The sequence below is a fragment of the Coturnix japonica genome, chromosome 19 (genome assembly GCF_054131305.1).
Source record: "Coturnix japonica strain WE chromosome 19, WE-NBRP24, whole genome shotgun sequence".
In the NCBI taxonomy this organism is placed as follows: domain Eukaryota; kingdom Metazoa; phylum Chordata; class Aves; order Galliformes; family Phasianidae; genus Coturnix; species Coturnix japonica.
Genome location: NC_140681.1, coordinates 3,866,125 through 3,889,068, shown reverse-complemented (window position 1 = coordinate 3,889,068; position 22,944 = coordinate 3,866,125). Strand labels below are relative to the sequence as shown.

Sequence of the window (22,944 nt, the reverse complement as noted above, 5' to 3'; positions counted from 1 at the left end):
CGCCACCATCCCTTTGCAGGCTCCTGATACCCTCCAAGGGCAATTTCTGCCTGTGACAAGATTCCAAGGCTTCTCCTTTGGTTCTAGCTGCTGCCCAAAGGCTGTGGGTGCAGGGGACAGCTCTGCAAGCTGGGAGAGCTGGAAGAGATCCTGTTACTCTTCTCTGGTTTTATATTAGCCAACAGGATTTGTTGCTGCTGTTGGTTGTTTTCTTTTTAATTAACACACGTGGCGAGCAAAGCATGTTGGCGAGTCCCTCATGCCCGTGCTGGCTGTCTGACAGCCCTCTGTTCTGGCTCGTTTTTGGTGTCATCAATCACAAGTCCCGTGACAACAGCCTGCTGGTGCCCTGCCTGCTCCGCGGGGCTCATCGAGTGACCTATTAGTGCTTCCAGTTAATTCTGGTGACATATTTATAGCGCGGAGATCTACAGCGCCGATTTCCTACAGGACACATGGTGGTTTGACATCAGATTAAGTTATAGAGTAGCCTTTCCTGGCTGGATCAATGAGTAGAGTCAAATGGAGCCCTGTCAACACGCAGATGAAGAGGATTAGATTTAAATTGGCAAATGTCACCGATGGCTGCTTTTCCCACCAAGGGAAGAGCTGGCTGGGTAAAAAAATTCCATCATTAATAATTGAAGTTTATAGAGGGGAAAAAATGAGCGTATCATATATTGCTCCTGCAGATAACAGGGCCCCCATCCCGCTGGTAGTTCTGTATGGCAGATGAGTGCTAAGAAATTACCTTGATTACAACCGGGTTTCTGAATCTGTTACGAATCTTCTGCCATCAGGGAACATTTTAACAAATGCTCTTTTGTACCAGTGCTGAAAATGCTGTTGGCAGCCCGAAAACATCTGCAGAAAAAAAAAATAGGGACAAAATAACTGGGAATGAGAGCGGGGACGATTTGTGGTAATGAGGAGTGATATAAATTGTGGTGTGGAGTTGGTACAGCAGGGGGATGGGGATGGGGGCAGCTGGTCTCCATGTGGTGGGGGTGTCAGGGGCACATGAGGGTGTTGAGCTTTGGTGCTCAAAGAGGCTGGCATGCGCCTGTCTTAGCAAAATACCAATGGAAGCAATTGGAAAGCAGCTTTATAAAGCTAGTTGCAATGGGAAAAAAATGCTCGAGTAAGTTATCTGTACTTCTGTTTTGCAATTTTAGCAAAGGGTCCCAGTGGTAACCATTATCCCATCACGTGTCCATCAGGCATTTTGGTCACCTGTTGCTGCTGCTGCTCTTTGCACTGCTGGCTCCAGGCTGCAGAGCACCGCGACCTCTAGTGCTCTGCACTTCTGTGCTCACACCATATCTCACAGCCCAGAGCCTCAGTCCCAGCAAGTATTCAAATAAAGGCAGCACGTGTAAATCAAGCAGGAAATAATACATGAAAAAAAAATGCAAGCGTGCATTCCTAATTAACTACATTTGCAACACGAGTTAAAGGGCGCGTGATTTATCACCCGCCAGCAAAAGTATTGGTTATAGCTTGTGCTTTCAATGCTGTGCAGTTAAAGGGCACCAAACTTATTGCTCAACACCATTCATGCCACTTAGAGCCTTTGCAGGCAGGGTGGCTCTTTGTGGTGTAGAGCTGTGTGGCTGAAGTTGACCAAAACTGCTATGCATCCTGCTGTTGTAGATTTGTGGTTCACAGCCTTTGCCTCATCAATTGGTTTGTAATGGTGTTTGGGTGCTGGCAGTGCTGGGTGGCTGCTGGTCTGATGTAACAATGATTGTGGGTGTGCAGTTGATTGAAATCTACTGGGTTTTTTTTGTGCCTGAAGTGTTAAGTGGGGGAGCTGTGATCAGGCTCTGGGATTTTTTTGTGATTATCTTCTGATTTTAGGTGCTTTGGTTGTGTGTGTTGGCCTGAGTGGAGCTTACGCTTTCATTATGGAATCTGGGTAGAATTACTGCCAGTAGAAAGATGAGCATCCTGGCATGAGCCATGTATTGCAGTGTAGAGATGTACAATGTAGAACTTTGAAACCCATTGAGTTTTATACAGAAATTTCAGTGCAATTTTACCACAGTCAGTTCTACCCAGGTACCTCAGTGGGCCAGGTGCTGATTTCCAAAGGGCCCATGTAGGAATCTGTGAGAGCAGAGCCATCGTTGTACGTGGGAGGATTGGCCAGACTATCTATAGAACTGAGGCTGTCACCCCGTATGTTTGTATTTTTGCTTTTCTCTTGTGATCAGGTGGACTTGAGGTAAGTTTTGTGCCTTATATACTTTCCTCGAGCAGTGGATGATTTCTGAGAAAACATTGAGTTTCTGCTTTCTGGTGAGCCCAGGCTGGAGCAGTGCGGCAAGAAGGCTGGGCCAAGATGAGTCCTTCTCAACCCTTGTCACCTCCAATGGCCACGGAGCAGGCAGCCCATGGCCCTGCTGGGCACAGTAAATGTGTATCAGTTGTGCTGGGGTCATCTTAACCCAAGCGTACCATTGCTAGTGAAGGTAGCGGGGGTTTATTGTGCGTGTATGGAGTAATATGGGCTGAAAACCCATACTACAAGTATTTGTGTGCTGTCATCGCTGCTGGCTGCATCAGCTACAGGATTGGTAAGAAAGCTCTACGGACCACAAAAACCTCATTACATAATGTCTGGAAATGCAAGTCATACATGAATTCAAGTGAGAGATGCAGTAAATTGCGAGACTCCTGAGGATGGAGACAACTTTCTTTTAAGCGTGTGTTAATTACCCAGCTCGAAAAGATCTTCAAACCCAATGCTGAGCAGCGATCGGTACTGACTGGAAATGCTGGTTGCTGAAGATGATGCTTTAAATGAATCAGTTCCAAGATGAGGCCTCCAAAAAACCCACTGGGGGTGTACAGTGACCTGGGCTGGTGGGAAACCCTGAGCTGCTCCTTACCCTGCTGGTCCCCATCCTCAGCATCCCATGAGGGCAGGGAGCACAGAGCTTGCCTATGGCATCCCACTCTTCTCCTGGGCTCTCTGCTGCAATCCCAGCCTCTTATTTCTACCTCTGTCATTGGGTCGGTAGTTCTGATTATCCCCCAGACCCCATGCACACATCATGGTTTTGTTGCTCTATGATTTTCCTGAAGTTTCTTGTCTTCCTCCTCCCATTTCCCTGTGTTCTTCTCCTTAGTGCTGTGCATATCCGGGCAGTTCCAGCACCCAGATTTCCTTCTAGCAAGGCAAATATTTCATAAGATTTCTGTCCTCTCTATTCCTTTCACATGGCCAGGGTCTCAGAGGGGATGCAAGAATGAAGCACGGGCAATTCAACAGCATTTTGCTTCTGCCTCCACTGAGGGGCTGAAAGAATGAAGGTAACACATTTATCTGACAGTGAATATTTCGTGTACCCATGTAATCTGTTGATGGGGAAATTAAATCGCTTTCTTCTCCCCTGTCTGTGCCATTGATCTTGGAGTCATTAGTGAACATACAAGTCATCGCTGTGACATGTCCCCTGCCTTGAACAACCATCACAGAGGGGAGCAGGCATCCATAGATGCTCTTATTTGTGTGAGGCTGGGGCTGGGCAGTGGTGTGGGAGTGGGGCTAAAGGGGGGTCAGTGTGTGCACACACACATGTGTAAACACATGCACATCAATAGATCGGGGTGTACAAACTGTGTCTGCGTCTTTGTGTCCATATGTATAACAACTCCTGCAGTACTTTAGCTTTGGTCAGCTTTACGCGCTGGGTTTTCTGTTTGTACGCATGCATTTACACTCTGGGTGAAAATGAAACTTTGAGAAAGTCCATTGGAAGGCTTAAGCAATGATTTATCTGAACATTTACTCTATAGGCACAGTTTGAAACAGCCTTGTATTTATAGGTAGAAGCAATAAATTGTTTTCCCCATCAACCATCTGTCTGTGCATTTCCTGCTGCCCCATCTGAGCACACCTGTGCTGTAGGGTTGCTGCCCTGCTCCACTCTGCACCGCTCCACCCATCCCTTTTATGTGTAGGGGTTCCTGTTAGTTTTGATTGCAGCCTGCCCCCAGCTGGGGGTGGGGGCAGGAAGGTTGTGCCTTGGGAATCAACTCTGCTATGCAAACCTATGCTAGATGTGGGGCAGGCACAAGCTACCAGCTGAGAGGAGTGTGGGTTTGAGGGCAAAGCTCCCAGCTTTGTTATGCATGGTGGCATGCAGCCAGGACACCGCGGGCACTGTGTCACCATAGGCACCATGCCACTGTCCCCAGCCCAGGGCTGGCACCTGCCTCTGAGCTCTCAGCTTCCAGGGGAGCTTCTGTGCTGCTGCAGCTGTTATTTAAACCCTCTCCCAGTGCATCCTGGCTGGGAGCAGGTCCCTGAGAAGCCATGCTCTGCTCTTTTGGGCTGATGGGAAGAGTCCTGGCCAGTTGGATTTTGTGAGCCCACCGTGCAGGGTAATGCCCCATAGAGGAGAATGGATAAAGCAAAGGAGATGCCTGGGTCTAGTGTTAAATATGGAGGTTGGTGGCCCTGCCTTTGGTAGGGGGGTTGGAAATTGATGATCCTTGAGGTTCCTACCAACCCAGGCCATTCTATGATTCTGTGATAAGACAAAATAACACAGCACACAGAGGACCTTCCACCTGCTTTTCCATTGTTTTATTGTTCTTAATTGCTGTACTGCTTCCCAAAAACCATGGGTTGCAAACTGCCCTGCTCATCAGCTTTCTTATGCGTCTTTCTCTGTGCTTACTGTAACTTGGGTTCGCTTTTCTGTCTCATTAATTATTGTTTTGTCATGTTAAGAGTCTGGGGAGGAAAATATTAATCACAGGTTTAGCTGAGTGCTGTTTCAGTAAGTAAAATCATAAATGAATTGCAGGCGGGAAGCTCAGCTGTGGGGATGTTCAGCTCCATCCCACAGCCAGCTCTGGGGACATGGCAGGGGCTGGACAGTACATGCCTTCATAGGATCCCCCACTTCTCTATAAGCAAAGACAATGTGCACTGGGAGGATCCCATTGCAAAGCTCCCCTGGCCCTGTGCCCAACCATAGGGAGACTGGGGCAGTGGGGAGAGAAGAGCACAAGCTCATTGCTCCATCCCTGCTCCATCCTGCAGCCAGCTCCTTTTGTAGATCAAATCCAAATTTGCTCTGTCAAGGGGAGAGAACCCAAGGAGAACCCCATCAATGGCAGCATGCTGTCCCCGAGCTTATTCCCTCTGTCCTAAAGCCATTGAGGGGCTGCATAGCTGTGCATGGAGTATGTGAAGCTGGGCCACCAAAGGTGTTTATTTCAGGAGCTCAATTCTGGAGCCCCTGACCCCAGGCAAAAATAAACACGGCCTAACTGCTCCTGCCCGGGGTTATTTCTGGCAGCCCCACCAAGTAACTGAATTTCAGAGGTCTGTGAGTGTGTGTGTGTGTGTGTGTGTACAAAACAGCAGATCTCAGCAAGATAATCAATTATATGCAAGAGGAAACCAGAACTTTTTCCATTGGTTTTATCAGATATTGTGGTCCGTCGAGGCAATTCAAAGCAGCTCAGAACCCTATTACGTTCATTCTTGCCATAATCACTCCATCTCTGTTTACCATATTCAGTTAAAGTGGCTTGTTTGCTACATCCGCTCTGCTGCCAAAATAACCTCATTTACTCCTGCAAACGGCTTCTGTTGCTGCTGCTGTAGCGCTCCTGCATTGCAAATACATCCTTGGCTGCAGCGCTGAGGTTTGGATATATTGTTCTTTGAATCCTGCCGTGGAGTTTGATTGGTTGGCATTTTCATTCACTTTCAAGCAGCGTTTGAATGGCGAGGCTTTTTTGGAACACGGGCTTCGCTTTCACCTGCTGCAGAGCTGAGCAGTCCTTGGCTGGGGGCTGCTTTGGCCGCGTGCTGCTGCTGCTTCTCGTTCCTGTGGTTGCTGTTGCGTGTTTTGTCTTCAAACACAAAAGTCTGTTTAAGAAAAAAAATAATAATAACCACTTAATGGAGATTTGGTCCCAGAGTTGTCCGGAAGCTGTGAGGCTGTGGCACTGTGCACGCAAAGGTTTTGTCTGGATGGTGTGAAGGTGTCAGCAGGCACAAGCAGCCGCCCTGAGCTTTGTGGTGCTGCTGTTCAGCTTGCTTTCTCCTGCATGAAGCTCTGCTGCAAGTGATGAGGGGGAAGCTGGAGGTATCACTGTGAGGAGGGGAGGCTGGCACACAGCTTGTCCTTGTTACAGGATGGTGTTTGTGCTTTGAGTTACTCCATCAGTGATGGATGGTGGTCCAAAACCAAAGAGTCATGCAGTGCACCGTCAGTCCAGTTTTGTGCATTGTCGGTGCAACCACAGTCACTGTGTGATGGCTAAAACACCATATGTCCAGGTCCCAATGTTGGAGAAGCCTGGAGATGGGTTGTTTCTTGCTGACAATGTCCCTTTGCTGGAGCCAGCTCCATGCACAGCCCTCCCCTGGGTTCTATGGGCTTTTGGGCATATGGAGCTGATGGACATGTGGAGCTGCTGCTGTAATTCATCATCACTGGGGGCACAGACACCAGCTTAATGCACCAGGCATTAAGCATCTCTGTATTTTCCAGCTCTCCAATAGCCTTGCTGTCATTGCCTTTCTCGCCACTGAATCCCTCCTGACATGGTATCTTCCCCAGTTAGTTCCCCAGAAAGGCTCGAAGCTCAGGGGACAGCTATGGAAATACAGCCCCCAGCACCAAGGGCTGCTGGCTCAGCATGGGACAAAAGCTCTGAAACAAACTCTCAGTAAAACACTGTGGGTTTCAGGGTGGAAAGTGGAGTGAAATTTCTCACTGGTATAAACCTAAAGCCCAAGGTGATTTTTTCCCCTTTTTCTTTCCTATGAGCATTGCCATCTGCTTTGGGATCTATATGTATTTTTTCAGCCGGGCACACTGTTAAATTCTGTTCTCAGTGATGAAAGCCTTCATTGGTTTCATTATGAATTGCACCTCTAACCCAGCCCTGAGCAGAGCTGTGGCTGCATTACAAAACCAACCACACAAAACCAAATTCCAGGTCACCAGTTTGTCAGCAGAGGGTTTCTAATTCAGCACTGCAAGGCATCTCACCATGAACAAGAATGGTTATCCCCACTGCACACCTGGGAAAGTGATGTTGCACCTGCAGTTCTGCATCCAGCTCCGGGGTCCCCATCCCAAGAAGGACATGGAGCTGTTGGAGTGGGTCCACAGGAGAGCTAAAGGATGCTCAGAGGGCTGGAGCAGCTCTGCTATGGAGTCAGGCTGAGGGAGCTGGGGGTGCTCAGCCTGGAGAAGGGAAGGATCTGGGAAACCTCAGTGCAACCTTCCAGTGTTCCGCTGCCCTGTAGCCTGGTTTCCCAGTTTCTCCCTATTTCCCATCCCTTTTCTCTAAGAAGGGGTGAGCAGAGCTGAGTTCGGTACCTGGAACAATCGTGTGCTGACAGTTTGGATAACAGCATTACAGTATTTTCTCTGTTATTTTCTGGCCTGTTATTTTTGCACTCTATCATTTTACTATCGCCGCGCTTTCAGTAGAGGTTCGCGCAGGGTGCCTGACGCAATAGTTGGACTTATCACTTAATGTTGAGTTAATTTAAAACCTGCTGAAGACTGGAAGGGTTTCAGGCAGCTCCTTCCTGTGTACATTTGACAGCTTTGGGTTTCTCCTTCTCGCTGCTGTTCTGCTTGCTGTGGTGACTCTGCAATTCCCAGGACTTCCTCGTTTGTAATTAACCTACATAACGTTCTTTTCATCTGCAAACTTTGTTTTGCCGTACAGCCTGGTTTCCAGGTCATTAATAAAGATATTAAGCAACAGGAGACCTGGTTAAATACTTGTGTTGGTGTGTTAATTATTGCTGCCTTGAAAAACAAGTGACGTGCTTAGTTTTACCTCTTTGGCTCTCATCAGCATTGGGTCACATACAGCATCGCATATAAACTCCAGTTTGGTTAGAGCAAAGCCCCACTTGTTTGCTGGGGCAGCTGGATTGACCTCCTAGATCTTGTCCTGCTGGGATGCTTGGGGTGGGAATTCAGCCCAGAAGCTGCCCCTGTCTCTGAGCCCTGGGTAATGTTGAGAAATGTACTTGGGTTTGTCATGGGGCTGGAGGAGGTCAATGGGGCAGCACCTCGCAGGCTGCTCTGAGACTCAGAGGTGTGTGGAGGGGAAAGATGCTGCTAAGTGCAGCGCTGGTTTTCTGTGCTGTAGACTATTCCCATGCCAGCTGTAACCCCAGCCCCACTGAGCAGCAAAGGTGAACTCAATTTGCACATCAGGTGTTTGCTCGGAGCTGTTTGTGTTGGCAATCACAGCATCCTTCCCATCTGACCAGGCTGTGTGTTGTTCACACTGTGACTTGTGACAATTTATATATGTGTTTTAAGAGCAACAACAACACTGTTTTTCAAGAGACAAAAACTGGGACCTTTCACCTGTTTGGGACATTCAATGTGTTTTGTTTAAAGGACCCAAACTTGTTTTCCTTTCCAATGAGCACGCGAGTGCCTGGTCCCACTTACCAACTAGAGGAGGTGATGAATTCTTCTGGTTTTGTAGCCAACAGTGTTACACGGTGGGATGTCACACAGGCTCCCTGCAGCCTGCTGGGGCTGCATTATCTGGCACAATGGAGCCTGTAATTAGGAGGTGGGGAAGGTGCTGTACATGCAGCTCTAGGGGATTGCAGGAGAACGGAAGGAAATGAGAGATGATGGCCTGGCAGCACTAATTGAGCGTTTTCACCTTTCCAGGGTGCTTAAATCTCTGTATGATGTAAACCCTGGGAAAGTATTTCCTGGAAGTGCTGGTGGTTATCTCATGCACCCTGTGGCTGGTGCAGTGCTTTGTGCTGGCACAGAACAAGGAGGGTCCAGAACAAGGATGTTTCTTTCTCTTAACAGTTGTGAATAACATGGAAGTGGAAACATATCACTTCTTTTGTAGAGGTGCAGCTGGAATAGGCCCACTGTGTGGCTTGAAGGAATCTCCATGAGGTTCACATAGGGGCACTGTGCTGGGCTGGACCAGCAGTCAGAATGCAGAGGACACAGCCCAGGAATAACAGTGAGAGCAGAGCTCCTTAATTACTCCCTCAACCCTCCATTTAGCAGTCAGTGCCTGCACTCCCTGGGCTCCCCACCCCATGACAAACCCATTTTTGACTGTTTCTCTGAGTAAAAAGGGGCAGCAAGACCACAAACCCTGTGGGATTTGGGGGTGAGGGCTGTGTGAGGAGAGGCAAAGATGGGAGCGTGGCTTTTACGTTTTCCCTTCGTCAGCACAAGTTTAATGTTGAACAGGGCAGGCGTTCTCCTGCCAGAAAGAGCCGAGCAAGACCTTATTTGTGAATATATGAATAGCGAGTTTGTAAATACTGCCTCTGAAGTTATGAATGATCTGACACCGACTGGCTGAAACTCTGTAATTTTATTGTGTGAGATTTAGTAGGTCAGCCATATACATGCCAAGTCAAAATGACCTAGAAAGCCTTTCTAGGACAAACTACTGCTTGAAAAGTTGTCTTTTTTGAGGGCAAGGCCATAACATTTCATGCTTACTCTGGCACATTTTCCTTCTAATAGTGCGACGTGAGTCTGTGGGACGAAGGAAATTCATCATCTCCTACACTGAGGAGAGAAAGAAATGGCAACAAAGGAGGTTACTAATCTCTTAACATAACTGGCCCTTTCCTGGTCATCTCTCTTCTCCAGAGATGGTTCATTGGATGCCTCATGGGCAGGATTTAGGCTACTTTTGTGTTTCCATCTAAAACCTGCCAAGGAACTCCTGGGTCCAGCAGCATCCAGCACCTCCCACCTTCCTTTGGAGCCCTAATCATTAACTGACCTGAAATTATTCATCAAAATGATGTTTTTCCTCCTCTACAGAGGTTTGGGGAAGGTTGGTTGGTGAGGTCTGTGCAGAAGGTTCCCTCTGCCCATCAGGAAGCAGTGCTGTGCTGTGTGGGTGCCCATTGCTTCCACAGAGAGGTGTTGGGTGTCCTCCTTGGAGATCCCAAAAGCCACCAGGTCATGATGCTGTGCAGCACTGCTGGGTGGCCCTGCTGGGGCAGGATGGGACCAGCAGGACCCAGAGTGCCTCCAACCTCAACCAACCTGGGATTCAGCAAGGGGTGACCATGCCCAGTGTCCCATCCCATCCCATGCCCCCACCCTTGTTCCAACCCTCTGTGGTGGCTCCCAGCACTGGAACCAGCAGTGTTCCCAAAGGACCAGCTCACCCCATGCACCCTGGGCTGCAGGTTGGTCGTTGAGTCCAACCATGACCCACTTGAGAGCAGCTTTTGCCATCCCCAGCAAGTGTGCAGCTCAGAGGCTGCGGTGCCTTCTGAACAATTACAGCTCACAGCAGTCCAAATGAAAATGTTTGTTGAAAACAACATGTGCATAATTAAGGCTTAATGAGCCCTTGTCTGTTTGGAATCTGCAATTAGATTTATAATAGAAAATACTAGCAAATGCCAAATAGCTTTAAAAGAAGCCAAGATAAAAGATAATTTTGCTGCAAATCTATAGTAATACTGTAATTTAATGAGCTGGAAGTGGTGCAGAGAAAGACTGTAAAAGCTTTGGACAAGTTTGTATTGTGCGTGTTTATCTTATCCGCCCATTCTCCTATCTCTAAAGCTGTCAGTCTGCTTTTAACTGCTTGGAGAAAGGCAGGACTTTGCTCAAATTGGGAAGACTCCCTTTGTTTATTTTTTATTTAAGCCATTAATTAGTTGGGCAAAGCTGCTTTTTCTTTTTCTCATTAACGTGCTTTAAACTTTTTTGTTAGGGTTAATAATAGTAATAATAATAATAGTTGTAATAATAGTAATGATAACTCAAGTCAATTACTTCCAGCGAGGCAGGCGCAGAATAATAATGAGAGGTGCCTCTTTCTCATTAGTTGCCTTAATTTCCGTGAGCTTCCAACACAGGGGATTGTCAGTGCTCAGGTGCACGTTATAACAAGTGAACGTGGATTGCCTTCCTTGTTCTAATGAAAACGTTACACAGCAATACAACTCGTGGGGAAGATTAAGAGGCTGAATGGAGAGGTGTCCAACAAAAAGAGCTGAAATGAGAAATGCTTGAGAGAGGTGCTTTGGGTTTTCATTAATAATGGGAGTTGGTGGGTCGTGTTAGAACTGCTCCTTGCACTGAGCTCCGTGTGGAATTGCTCTTCCTCGAGGTTGGGGTTTTAAGGCTTTGGGGGTGTTTTCCCCAATGATGTGCTTGGGGAGCTTTGGTGGTGCTGTCCAAAGTTCAAGAGCCATGCACACGAGGCACTAAGGAACATGAGTTGATGGGCATAGTGGCAGTAAGTGGATGGTTGGATGAGATAGATGTAGAGGTCTTTACCAACCTTAATGACCCTGTGACTGTGACTGTGTGGCTTGCTGCCTCCATCTGCTTGATCCCACAGGGACACCGCACAGGGATGCACTTTGCTGATGGGAATCCTGTTTTCTCCTTTGCTTCTCCCCCTGAAGAACCCAGCATGGCTGGTGGGTGACAGCGGGTCCCCTGGCCCCGCTCCAGGCGCACTCTTCAACGCTCGAGTTGTGAGTTGAGCTGTACTTTGTCAGCCCCAAATGTACTTTGTCAGCCTGTTTTTGCAAGTCATAAATCGCACGGCTGCAGGCAATTTGCATAGCGCCAGGCTCATAGCTGCAGGACGGAGATGACAATGGTGCCAAATATCTGCCTGCTGGAAACTCCTCTCCAAATGACTGCAGCAGAGGTTCTGTGATTGCTTTCCCCCCACAGTTTGGTCAACTTTGCATAATGCTCCCATTCTCTCTAAGGTCGCTTTGATAATTGATTCTTCATCACCCTCCGGGTCAGGAGTGCTGGGGGACAAGTACGTGTAGGTGCTGAGCTGAGCCCTGCAGGTGGATGGCATGGGCTGAGCTTTGGGCTGGGTTGCAGATTACATGTCAGGATGTGCATGTCAGACCTGCACCCCATGGATGCCTGCAAAGAAACATAGAATCATGGGATCATTTGAGTTGGAGAGGTCCTTTAAGGGCCATCTAGTCCAAATCCCCCGCACTGAACATGGACACCTACAGACAGATAAGGCTGCATCCATCCCCAGGCATGGCTGTGCATCAAAGCACCGCTGTGTGTGGTGCAAAGTCCTCCTGTGAATAAGACAGAAAAACTTGCTGGCTTGTGACTGCTTTCTTCCCAACTGCTCCCTCCCCTCCTTGGCCATTTCAGGGCTGTTGTTTCCCTTCCAAAATCAGCACCTCCATAAGGACTCACACAGCGGAGCAGCACTGGCTGCTGCTGCAGAGGCAGACAGGTAGAAGCTCTATTTTTATCTCAGCCCAAGGTTTTGTCTTGCAAAAAAACAGTGTTTCTAGATGCCTTTGACACTCACAGCACTCCTTGCACAGAGCGTCCTCAGCTTCTTTCAGATCTTTGGACGTTTTGTGCCTCTCCCCATTTCCTGTGAATTACACGTGTTAGCAGCGGGGCAGGCAGTGCAGTTAAGTCTCATTATCACTTACTGTATTTGTTTCAGACTGTCTACATAGCAGCCCAGTGCCAGGAAACGTGCTGCATTCACTCCCCTCCCTTGCTCCCTCCCTCCCCAGCAATGCACATGGCAGAGGCACTCACAGCTCTCGGGATTATTCAGCTGCTGAGGGAGCAGGAGCAGCTTAGCAAGGGCCCTGGGTTTATTTTGCAGACAAACACCTCCAGCACCTGCGTAAGCTGATAAACAATACAGGGTGTGCTTGTTGCTGGGTTTCAGAGAGGATGTGATGTAGGTGGTGGAGACGTGCAGCTCCATTGGTTGTACCTTGCAAAGAAATGGCCCTGAGTGCAGTCAGCAGTGGGATGGGGTGCTTTGGGGTGAAGGTAGGGCTGTGTCCCCATGGCAAACTATTTCTTTCTTCCCAGCTTTTGAGAGAAATTGGGAAGGGTTTGGTTGGGCTGTAGAGCAGTTCTATGCTCCAAGGAGGAGGGGATATGATGTGATGTACTTGGGGTACGGGGATGCTGGGGCACTGTGTGCCTCCCTCCAGCCTGCAACACACCAAGCAGCTACAGCTCGTTTGGTCAGGGTCTGTCCTCATAGGATGGAATAAAAACCAACCCCATCCCCCTTGCACAGTGCAAGGGCAAGTGTGAGCACTTCTGAGCATGGATGGATCGGTAGGTGGATGGATGGATGGATGGATGGATGGATGGATGGATGGATGGATGGATGGATGGATGGAGAGCATTCTGCTTTGTGCTCTGCTGGCAGTGCTGCTTTTGCCTCTTGTCGGAGTCACACAAGAAAGGGTTAAGCAGAATTTTGATCTCGGCAATATTTTCATGCTTATACATTCTGTTTCTCATTTCCATGACAAAGATGGTAGGAAGAGCAGAATAAGGTACAGAATTTGCAGAGCAATTTTAAGACTGTAATGAGAACAGAAAATAGTAGGGGGAGAAGAATTGTAATTAGAATATGAAATGGGGGAAAAAAAATTAATCTATTTCCATGTCAGTCTTTAGACTGAATTCTGCTGCTCCCTGTAGCTTTCAGTGGACGGATTTTTTTGTGTGCCTCTGTGAAGAACTTGAACTCTTTTGCAGGCTCTGAAAGGCCCGGGTAAATGAGTTTAAGTCCTCATTCCCCCCAAATAATGTAATAACAATAATTTGGTGAGCGGCACACGCAGAATACCAGCCGTTCCGTGAGATAAATGAATGCTGTCTGTTGAATACTGCTGCCTTGAGTATGCAGGAACAAAAGGGGAGGCTGGGGAAGGTGCTGGGGTGGGGGCCTAGGAGAGGTCTCTCTGATGCCCACAGGGCACAGAAGCACCCAGAAATCCTCCCCTTGGCTTGAGAGCTTGCACTGAGCTTCCCCTCCCACTTGGCTAAGTGATGTTCTGGGTCCCTCCATGCCACAGCAGGAGGCTTTGGTGCTGGCCCTGTGGAAAGGGCTCCCTCAAGGTGTTGGTTCCACCAGCATTGCTTTGTTGAGTTCAGGTTGTGAGTACCGAGGAAGATCCATTCCCTGTTCTTGTCTTGGGATTGTGTGTGCATCTCCTTGTGCCTCTGCATCATCTCTTCCTCATCTGTGCATGCCACGCCATCTGTGTTGCTCACCCCTCTGTTCATAGCAGGTGGAAAATATGTGCTTTATCTTTTTATTCTCTGTTCTTTCCCTTATAACTCCTAAATCTTGAATGGTGTTTTTTGGCAGCTGCTGAGATCTGAGCAAAAGTTGGAAGTGAACTCTCTGGGATGAATGCACCATTTCTTCTCTGGACAATAACAGCTATTTTAAGGCCCATTGTTGTGCCTTTGTTGTCAGAATTGCTTTTCTCCAGTGCATTACTTTGCATTTATTGACATTAAATTTAATCTTCCATTTCCTCAATGCCACTTAGTGCTGTGAGACTCTTAACACAAAGCCATTCAAAGACGGCTTTTAGTTGTGGCCAGCCTGCATAATTTTTTCTCATTAATAAACTTGAATCCTTCTAGATCACTTCTATTATGAACTGGATGGATTATAACCCAGCTCTCTCATCTATGACTGTCCTGCTAAAACCCACTGGATGTCCTTTTGCTGACTGTGAGCAGAAGGACCTTCCCTTTGGTCTCAGGATGAGTTGGGTTTGGCTTCTAAGAGCTTTTGGTTTCAGAGTGAAGGAGTCAGACCTACAAGTACAATCTCTGGACCGCTGTTTGTCATACCTTGGTCACCCCTTGGCATCACCAGCTGTGCTCCTGCTTCTGTTGTGTTTGGGAAAGAACTGCTACTGTAGATTTATCCTATTTGTATATTGTTTTATAAAAATAAGTACTTTTCCTAATAGTCTTAAGGCTTAAGCCTTCACCTGCATCCACGAGATGCATCCCTGTGATGATTTAGTATTATATAGCTGCTTCATGGGAACCAGTTGGCTCCCATCAGTGCCTGGTTGTGCAGCCCTTTTGCAGATGCACTTCCACTGCCACATCTGCATTGCTTTGCTGCCTTCTAATGACATTTGTCCAGAGGCAGATTGCAGTAATCACTGAGGCTGGTGGCTGCATGGAAGCTGGGAAACACGGAGCTTTCCTGCGGGAGTGGGGTTTGTAAATCTGTGTCTGAACCCATGACCCTCTCTGACAGCAGCAACGAAGGGGGCCATCCAAGCATTGCAGTGGACAAATAAATAATGCTAAGTAGATCACTATGGGCCAGAGGTTGTGTAAAGACCTTAATGGGGGAAACTGCAGTTAAAGAGATTAAGCTAACCTCAGCCCTGTACTCTCCGGGGAGGTGTGATACTAAATGACTCCTGTAGGAAATCACAGCGTGGCTCTGCAGGCGGTCACACACTGGGGGCAGGGCTGCAGTGAGCTGTTCCCATCCCAGGGCTGTGTGCTGACAGCTCCATCCATTGCAGCACTGGGGGCTGCTGGGTGCTATGCTGCTGCCCATAGGGCTGAGCCGAGGGGCAGATGTCCTGGAGCATCACTGTGTGGATGCAGGGCTGGAAGTTGCTAAAGAATCTATGTTTCTATGATTTTCTCTGTTTGCTCTCTGTGACATGCTGAGGACATGGAGACCAGGTGCACCCCAACCATGACAGGTGTTGTCCCAGTGCACCCAGCACCCAGGAAATAAAAGTGCCATGGCTGAGAGGGGACCTGATACTGCATCCTGCACGAGGAGCAAAGTGGAGGGCAGTGCTTGTGTCTCTGAGCAGTAGGGATGGCTGGGAGCATCCCATTCCTTCTTCAAGGCATTAAGTAGCTGCTCGGTGATGGTTGCTTTTGATCACTGCTGCATTGGCATTGATAGTGCACATAGCACGTTCCCCAGCCTTGGCAGGGCTATATGTCCTTCTATCAGGTCCCTCCCTGTGAACAAATATTTACCCATGTGTTTGCTCAGAGCCGATCCCTCAGTGCACTTGGCCTGGGGCTGCCCCAGCTTGCTGCACACGCCTCTTGTTTCTCTCACATCTTATTAACATGGGCCCTACATGACCCTCTGGGCTTGTCTACAGCTCTGACAATGCCATGGGGCTGGGGGAAGCCCCCGAGTGCAGCGTGATGTTGGGTCACAGTGTGATGTTGGGTCGTGGTGTGATGTTGGATCACAGCGCATCAGCCCACCGCTCCCAGTCCCAGCTCTGACTCTGCGGGTTTCAGACTCCTGGGTTTCAAACACAGAGCACTCACAGCTCCCTCTGCTCATCTCCAATCCATGCAGGAGAGCTGAGGATTAGCCACAGCTGCCAGTTTGCTCAATGGGCTGCTTCTCTTAACAGAAGAACAACAAAAATGAAGTAATTGCAAAAGAGCAAAGGCATGATTAAGACAGCAGTGCAAGAGCAGACTACTTGTGAATCAGCAAGGACCTGGAAAAGGTAACTGCTGCTCCACACGTGCATCATTCAGCATAGGTGTGTTGAATCTGGGGTCTGAGTACAGAATGTCTGTACCCAGAGTATGGTGAATGGGGAGGAAATGTTTGGAACCAATGGGACATACTAAAATGTTGCAGAGCTATTGAAATGGGTCCAGAGGAGGCCACTAGGATGATCAGAGGCCTCAAGCAAATCTCCTATGAAGAAAGGTCGAGGGAACTGGCTTGTTTAGCTTGGTGAAGAGAAGGCTCCGGGGAGACCTCATTGTGGCCCTCCAGTACTTGAAGGGAGCATCTATACAGGAGGGGGAATGGCTGTTTGTGAGGATGGACAGTGATAGGACAAGGGAGAATGGTCTTAAGCTGAGACAGGGGAGGTTTAGGTTGGATCTTAGGAAGAGGTTTTTCACAGAGGGTGGTAACGCACTGGAACAGGTTGCCCAAGGAGGTTGTGGATGCCCCATCCCTGCAGGCATTCAAGGCCAGGCTGGATGTGGGAGAATTCCTAATAAATTTGTTTGCACCCTCATCGCCTGGGAGAGAGGAGAAAATCAGCACTGGGGAACTTCCAGAGTTCCAGTGGTATTTCGAGCCTTGATTTTCAGGCTCTCTGTTTAATCTGGCAATCAGAGGCACAGTAATTTTGAAGGAAGGATTCATTACAGTTATTATGAAGGCATAAAGGGCAGAAGGAAGTGTGGAATGGAGGTAGGAATAATAAAATGCCATAAAAAAAAAACAACTGACAAATAGAGTTGGATGGAGAAAGAAGAGCTGTCCCCTCTGCAGTGGAAGATGCTTTGTCCATTGCTTTCCCTATTCCAAAGAGATGGACTCTCCACAGCCAGTTCTGATGCCGTGCTGTCAGTGCTGAGCCTTTCCACCACCTCATGCCATCTCCATTGCAAACACAGCCTGCTCCGCTCGGGCTGGCAGTGGGTTTTTAGGCTGTGGAGCTGATTGAGTCTGCACACCAGGAAAGCCGTCAGCTCCAGCTGAGAGCGCGTTAGCAGCAGCGGCTGTGCTGGCAATCATTTTACACACAGAGGGAAATTCCATTCAGTGTGTCCTGCTTCTGGAATTGCTGCTGGTCCTGGAAAGCCCTTAGGGATGCTGGTGCTTGCTGCACCCCGCTGCTGCTTCCTCACTGAGAGGTCATAGGGAATCCTGCACGCGTGTGGGGATCTCCCTCCGTCCCGCTGCAGTTGCTGTTAGCTGGTGAATCGCTGTAATTTTTCTGCTCTTAATTGGTTTTCTGTGCTGTCCCAGAGGAGGGTTCAGCAATTAGAGGTGTCTGTGCACTCTGATGCCACGCAGGGCTTTGCTAACTCTGCAGGCTTTAATAGCTAATCCAGTGGCACTCGGAGAAATGGAAGTGTAATTAATAGCCTACGCAAAAACCTTCACCTGGCTTTATTTAGATTTCTCTTTTATTGGCCTTAATGTGGCCTGTTTCTGTTAAGGCATAACTGATTGTCAGCCTCATATTGGAGAGCAAAGGGACGTGTACAGGGTGAACAATCTGCAATTCATCATCCGGTTGTAAGGGCAAGAGGGCTGGCTCTTCCCCTTGTTAAGTGCACAGTGTCATTCACAGCTGTACCTCCATTCTTGTCTTGGGTGTGTTTTACAGCATATCCTATTTTATTGCCATAATTAATTTGTGAACTTCACCTCCAGAACTGCCCCAACTACACTTTGAGTCAATTCTAGATGGTATTTTTCCTTCATTTGGAGCCAGAGCAAGTGATCAGCTGTAGCTAATTAACAAGAAGAGCTTTGCAGCTCTCCATGGTGGCTTTGCATCTAATGGCTGGATCTAGCAGCTCAGAACCAGGTGAAGGCAGCAGGCAGACTTGCAGAAGCCATAGGAACACACTGTGCTCAGGGTGCCTCTGGATCCCCATCCACAGAGATGCAGTCCCAGTGGACAGGAGGGGACAAGAAGGGAAGGAAATATGTCTTCTTGCACATAGAGTTTGCAAACAACACTAGACTGCCCCATTCTGGAGTTTAGGGTAGAACCCCTTGTGCACAACCTGTGTCTGCTTGGGGATAAAGGAACACATAGGTGTCTGGAAGAGGACTGAAGGTGACCTGCTGTCTTGGAAATTTCCACTGATAGAAACTGTCTTTTTATAGTTCACTGATGGTGTAGTGGGAATTTTAGGCAGAACTTCATTTCAGCACTGTTTGCTGCTGGCTGAATCTGCGAATTTGCACAGCTTTGCACAGTTTTGGTTTATTAGTTTGAATTGGAGTGACTCATTCTTTCATTTTGCTGAAAGAATTACCATAACTATGCGATGCTACCACATCCCATTGCAATATCAGTGATGTTCATGAGCTCATACACGCTCAGAAGTACACAAGGACCAGCTCAGGATTTCATTCTGCAAATCTTGGCTCTGGAAAGAGCCAGGGAAGCACATAACCCTGGCACACAGATGGCATTTCTCTAACTCTAACTTTCTTTTGCCATTCTAGTTTGATGGGGAGAACATGTACATGGGAATGAACGACAATACCCAGGAGTTTCTGTCGGCAAATCAGGTAAGCGTTGTTGGCGTTGGGTGGGTTGTGTGCACAGGGTGGGGGAGGCTTTCTAGGAGACATAGGCCATGGCAAAGCTTGAGTGTTATGAGATCTCCAGGTCCTGGGACAGCAGAAGGAAGAGGTCAGCATCCTTCAGTGTATATGGAGGTGCAACTGGTGTTTCTAGAGGTGAGGTATCTGAGCACTGTGTGTAGTGTGGGTGCTTCCCTTTGCCCCCACGCAGAGCATTTACTGTAGCTGAATAGGTTGACAGTGAGCTGGTTGGGGGAGAAGAAAGGAATCAAAGGTTTCCTGTTCTGGAGCTATGAACCCTCGTGGGGAGGATCAGAATAGAACTGTTCACATCTCACAGGGGCCTTCGTGAACTCATAGAGCAGGAATAGCTCTACAGTGAACCCTGAATGTCTATACATCAATACATACTTATAGGCACACGCTGAGGTCTTGCTGGGAAGGGAGAACTTCAGCACGTGCTTACCTGTCCTTCCAACTGGGAGGTCAGAGGTGGTCCCACTTGTGTTCTTCTGTGATCCTTGGCATGAAGCATCTCACCTAAAGGGAAAACACAAGTTTGTCACTAATATTCTTATCAAAACCCTCATCCATGGATTGAGTTGAGCCACTTGGTTGTATCACCACAGCCACGTGCAGTGCAAACTGTGATGAGTCCAGTGTGAACTCAGTGCATTGCAAGGCCATGAAGGACTTCCATCTATCCAATCTATCTTCTGATCTTCCATCTATCCCCAAATGCTGCTGGAGCTGCATGGGGTGAGATGTCAGTGTACTCCTGCTGCCAGGGTTGGGAGTTGCCACAGCATTGCTATAAATTAGGAGGCTGGTGAATATCTAACTTGGGTACCTATGATGAGAAAATTATCTGTATATTGAACAGGATGAAAACCTGTTGTTCATCCTATTAGAGTGTGAGATGACACGGGTGGAGGGTTGTCCTTGTGTAAGAAGTATTTCCAGGAGTGGGGAAGGAGCTGCAAACTTTGCACTTTGAGGTGGTTCAGCTGTACAAACACAAAGTCAACCAACCAAGGCACTGCTCGTGATCAGCACCAGGAATTGTCACAGCTCGAGTAAAGGCAGAAGGGAACAGGGTGGCCCCAGGGTTGGAGTTTAGCTTCATCCCACCCTGCACTGCCCAGAGCATCTGGACAGGTGATGGCACCATCAGAAATGAGCATCAGCTTGTTTACAAAGCAATTAATAAACTGATGGGTTACTCTACACTGTGCCTTTCCCTCCTCTGGACTATGCCCTGAATTCAGCTGTGGGTGATTGGTGACAGCATGTCTGGGATTGCTTTGTGCCCCAGGGCACAGCTCTGTGGGGTGGGGAACATCGTGATGGGGAGCTCAGGATCCTCTCATGCCCCTTCTGAGACTTCTCCCATCATCACTGTCAGTTCACACCCCCCACATATGCTCACATCACTGCCTGTTTACCACTGAGTTCTTTATGGCACTGGTCATGACTTTATTACTAATAATACAGTGCCTCTAATGAAATGAGGAATCCAGATGTTTTTTATTGTTTGCTCAACCTGTTGGAACCTGAACGAGTACGTTAAACAGCAGGAGAGCACTTTCACAGCCCCATTTGAGCGGCAGCTAAATCATCGGCCCCTGGATGCCCACATAAGACAGGTGGGATAGTGCCTGGTCCGCAGCACTCGTGGGGATAAAGACAAGTCCTGCACACTAATTACAGGAGCCAGCACATCATAATTGATGGATATGATGTTTTTCCCCCTGTTGTGGTCCTGAGCTGCTTGGCCATAATGAACACTGCAGATGGAGCTTCACCAGGGCTGTATGCTCACACTGCTCTGGGCTACAGGGACTTGCCTTTTGCTTCTGGGTCTGTAGTTTGCATTTTCTGGTGATTTTTCTTTCATAATTTATACAGAGAGTTAGGTGGGAAGCAGAATTCAGTTTACCACATCTCCTCCCACTTAAATGGCTCCTGTCCATCATGGTAATGCTTTACCTTTCTCATCCAGAGACATAAAAACTGCTTAAGCTCCGGAGCCATCCCTTCCCATCACACAGATAAGATTACTCTAATTTTACCACAGCAGAGCCTGCATTTAGGGCAGCTCTGGTGCTGAGCAGTCCCTGGAAAGCATCATGGAGCTGCAGCATCCCAACATCACCTTCTCACGGCCACTTCCATGGTCTTCATCCTAAGCAGCCTCTCATAACAGAAGGGGAAGGCAGGATGGCTTCCCTCTCCTTCTTCTGCACTGCTGAGCTGCTAACTTGTACAAACCAACTGCCATGAGCATTGTAAAGCCAGCTGATCTGCTTTCCTCCTAATCTTCTTTTATGTGATTGCTTGTGTGCTGTACTCCGTGTTTCTTGTTTTCATCCCCAAAGAGGTTTGTCTCAGCTGAGAGCTAAATGCAGAAATGCAGGAGCCTAAAACACAATGAGAGCACTGACAGATCCGTACCTGCACCGGCACAGGCTGCTTGGGGAAAATAATTCCTCTTGTTCCATCCAATAGCAGGGACATTTGACCCCAGAAATGAGTCGAATGTGAAATGTAACTCAACCCCCAGCAGGAGCCGGAGCATAAATGCAAGCTGACATCTGATCAAACAGTTGTGGCCATCTGACCCCTGAGATGAGTGAGGGATCTGATGTGTCTCCTGAATCAGCAGAGCATCATTCCTCACCCCTGCCCATTTTTCTTCTTTCCTTCCCCACCCCCAAGCAACAAGAAGGAAAAATCCCAAGAAATGCACAGAACCACAACCAGGCCACGTTAAAGAAACAAAAACACCTGCAAAGTCATTTGCAAAGGGAAGGCATTCATCGAGTCCTTTCTGATGGGGAAAGTAACCTCAAATAGGGCAAAATCCGCAATTGGGTGGGAGTGTGTTGGGTTTGGCTTTGAGATGTGGGGACCCCACAAATGCTGTCATGCTGATGTGTGTGTTTTCCACGTTTCTCCTCTTTCCACCACCTTTCTCTGGCTGCTCCTCCGGGCACTTTAGATCATAATTCCAGAAGCTTTTTGTGCACGACTTGTTCCAGCTGAGCAGCACTCTGGTTTCTATACCGACAAGTTAATTTGCGCTACTCCTTGTGCAAACACTGTTACACATCAGTGTCATTTATTCAAGCCAGAAGGAAGCTTTGCCATAAGCATCTCCTTCCCTTTGTGGCTGAGAGCACAGCAAGGACCCTACTGCTGTGTCTGTGGGTGTTTAACATATTCTCATTAATTTTGACACTATATTTCCACGTGGCATAGAGTAAAGCTGGGGTTTCTCTTGCTGTATGCAAGTCGGCAGGAGCTCAACTGAATAACTGCACTGGGGGAAATGGAGTTGAGGGAGGTTAGGTTTGTCATACACACACACATATACATCTGTTTTCAGATGTGTCCCTTTAAAAATGTTGGTGTGAGGTTGCACATGCCTGCCCATTCCTGCACGTATGGAATCCATCTGCACATGTATGTGTGCTTGGATGTGGATAAATCAACATTTATCTATCGTGTCTATTGCCCTTTATCTGTTTATCCCCGTACATCTTCAAGCTGGGGTCTGTATTAGCCATAATAGATACAGTGAGTCGCTGAACTGCTGGGTCAAATGGTCAGGGCTCCTTGATCAGCCGTCAGGATGCATTACAGGGCCTCCGGTGGGGCTTGAATTACAACTTACATTTGACTCATTTCTGGGGTCAAAACGTCCCTCTTATTTGACCGAATGACAGAAATTGTATAATTTGTATATATCCCTGAGCCATATGTGCTCTGAGTGCCACTCTAATGTGTTTTATAAAGGCACAGCTGTCTTGGTGACTTATTTAAAATGGGATTTTGAAGTAGTGTTCTTGCCATTTAATGTCCTCATTCAGGGTTACACAAGGTTTATCAAATAATAAATAACGTTCAGAACATTAGTTTTAGCATAACAATGGGTTTGCTAGTTATGAGGAGCTAGATGTCACAATAAAGCTGTGTTTGGTAAATAAGCAATAATAGAGAAAGTAACTGATGGCATAATTAGAAATTAATGACAGCATGGGAAGCCTC

At 47.9% G+C, this 22,944-nt stretch overlaps 1 protein-coding gene across 6 annotated transcripts in view; it reads left to right on the top strand.

Annotated features, from left to right (window-relative positions):
* The window catches only part of TOX2 (TOX high mobility group box family member 2), a 101,037-nt gene that overhangs the window by 20,223 nt on the left and 57,870 nt on the right, over positions 1-22,944 (top strand). For 4 of the 6 annotated variants that reach the window (XM_015881385.2, XM_085519526.1, XM_085519525.1 and 1 more), the window contains exon 2: positions 18,814-18,879. The exons of the other annotated variants lie outside the window; for them this stretch is intronic. In XM_015881385.2, the coding sequence (XP_015736871.2) occupies positions 18,814-18,879 (66 nt within the window). The remainder of the gene's footprint in view (positions 1-18,813; positions 18,880-22,944) is intronic. 6 annotated transcript variants of the gene reach the window in all.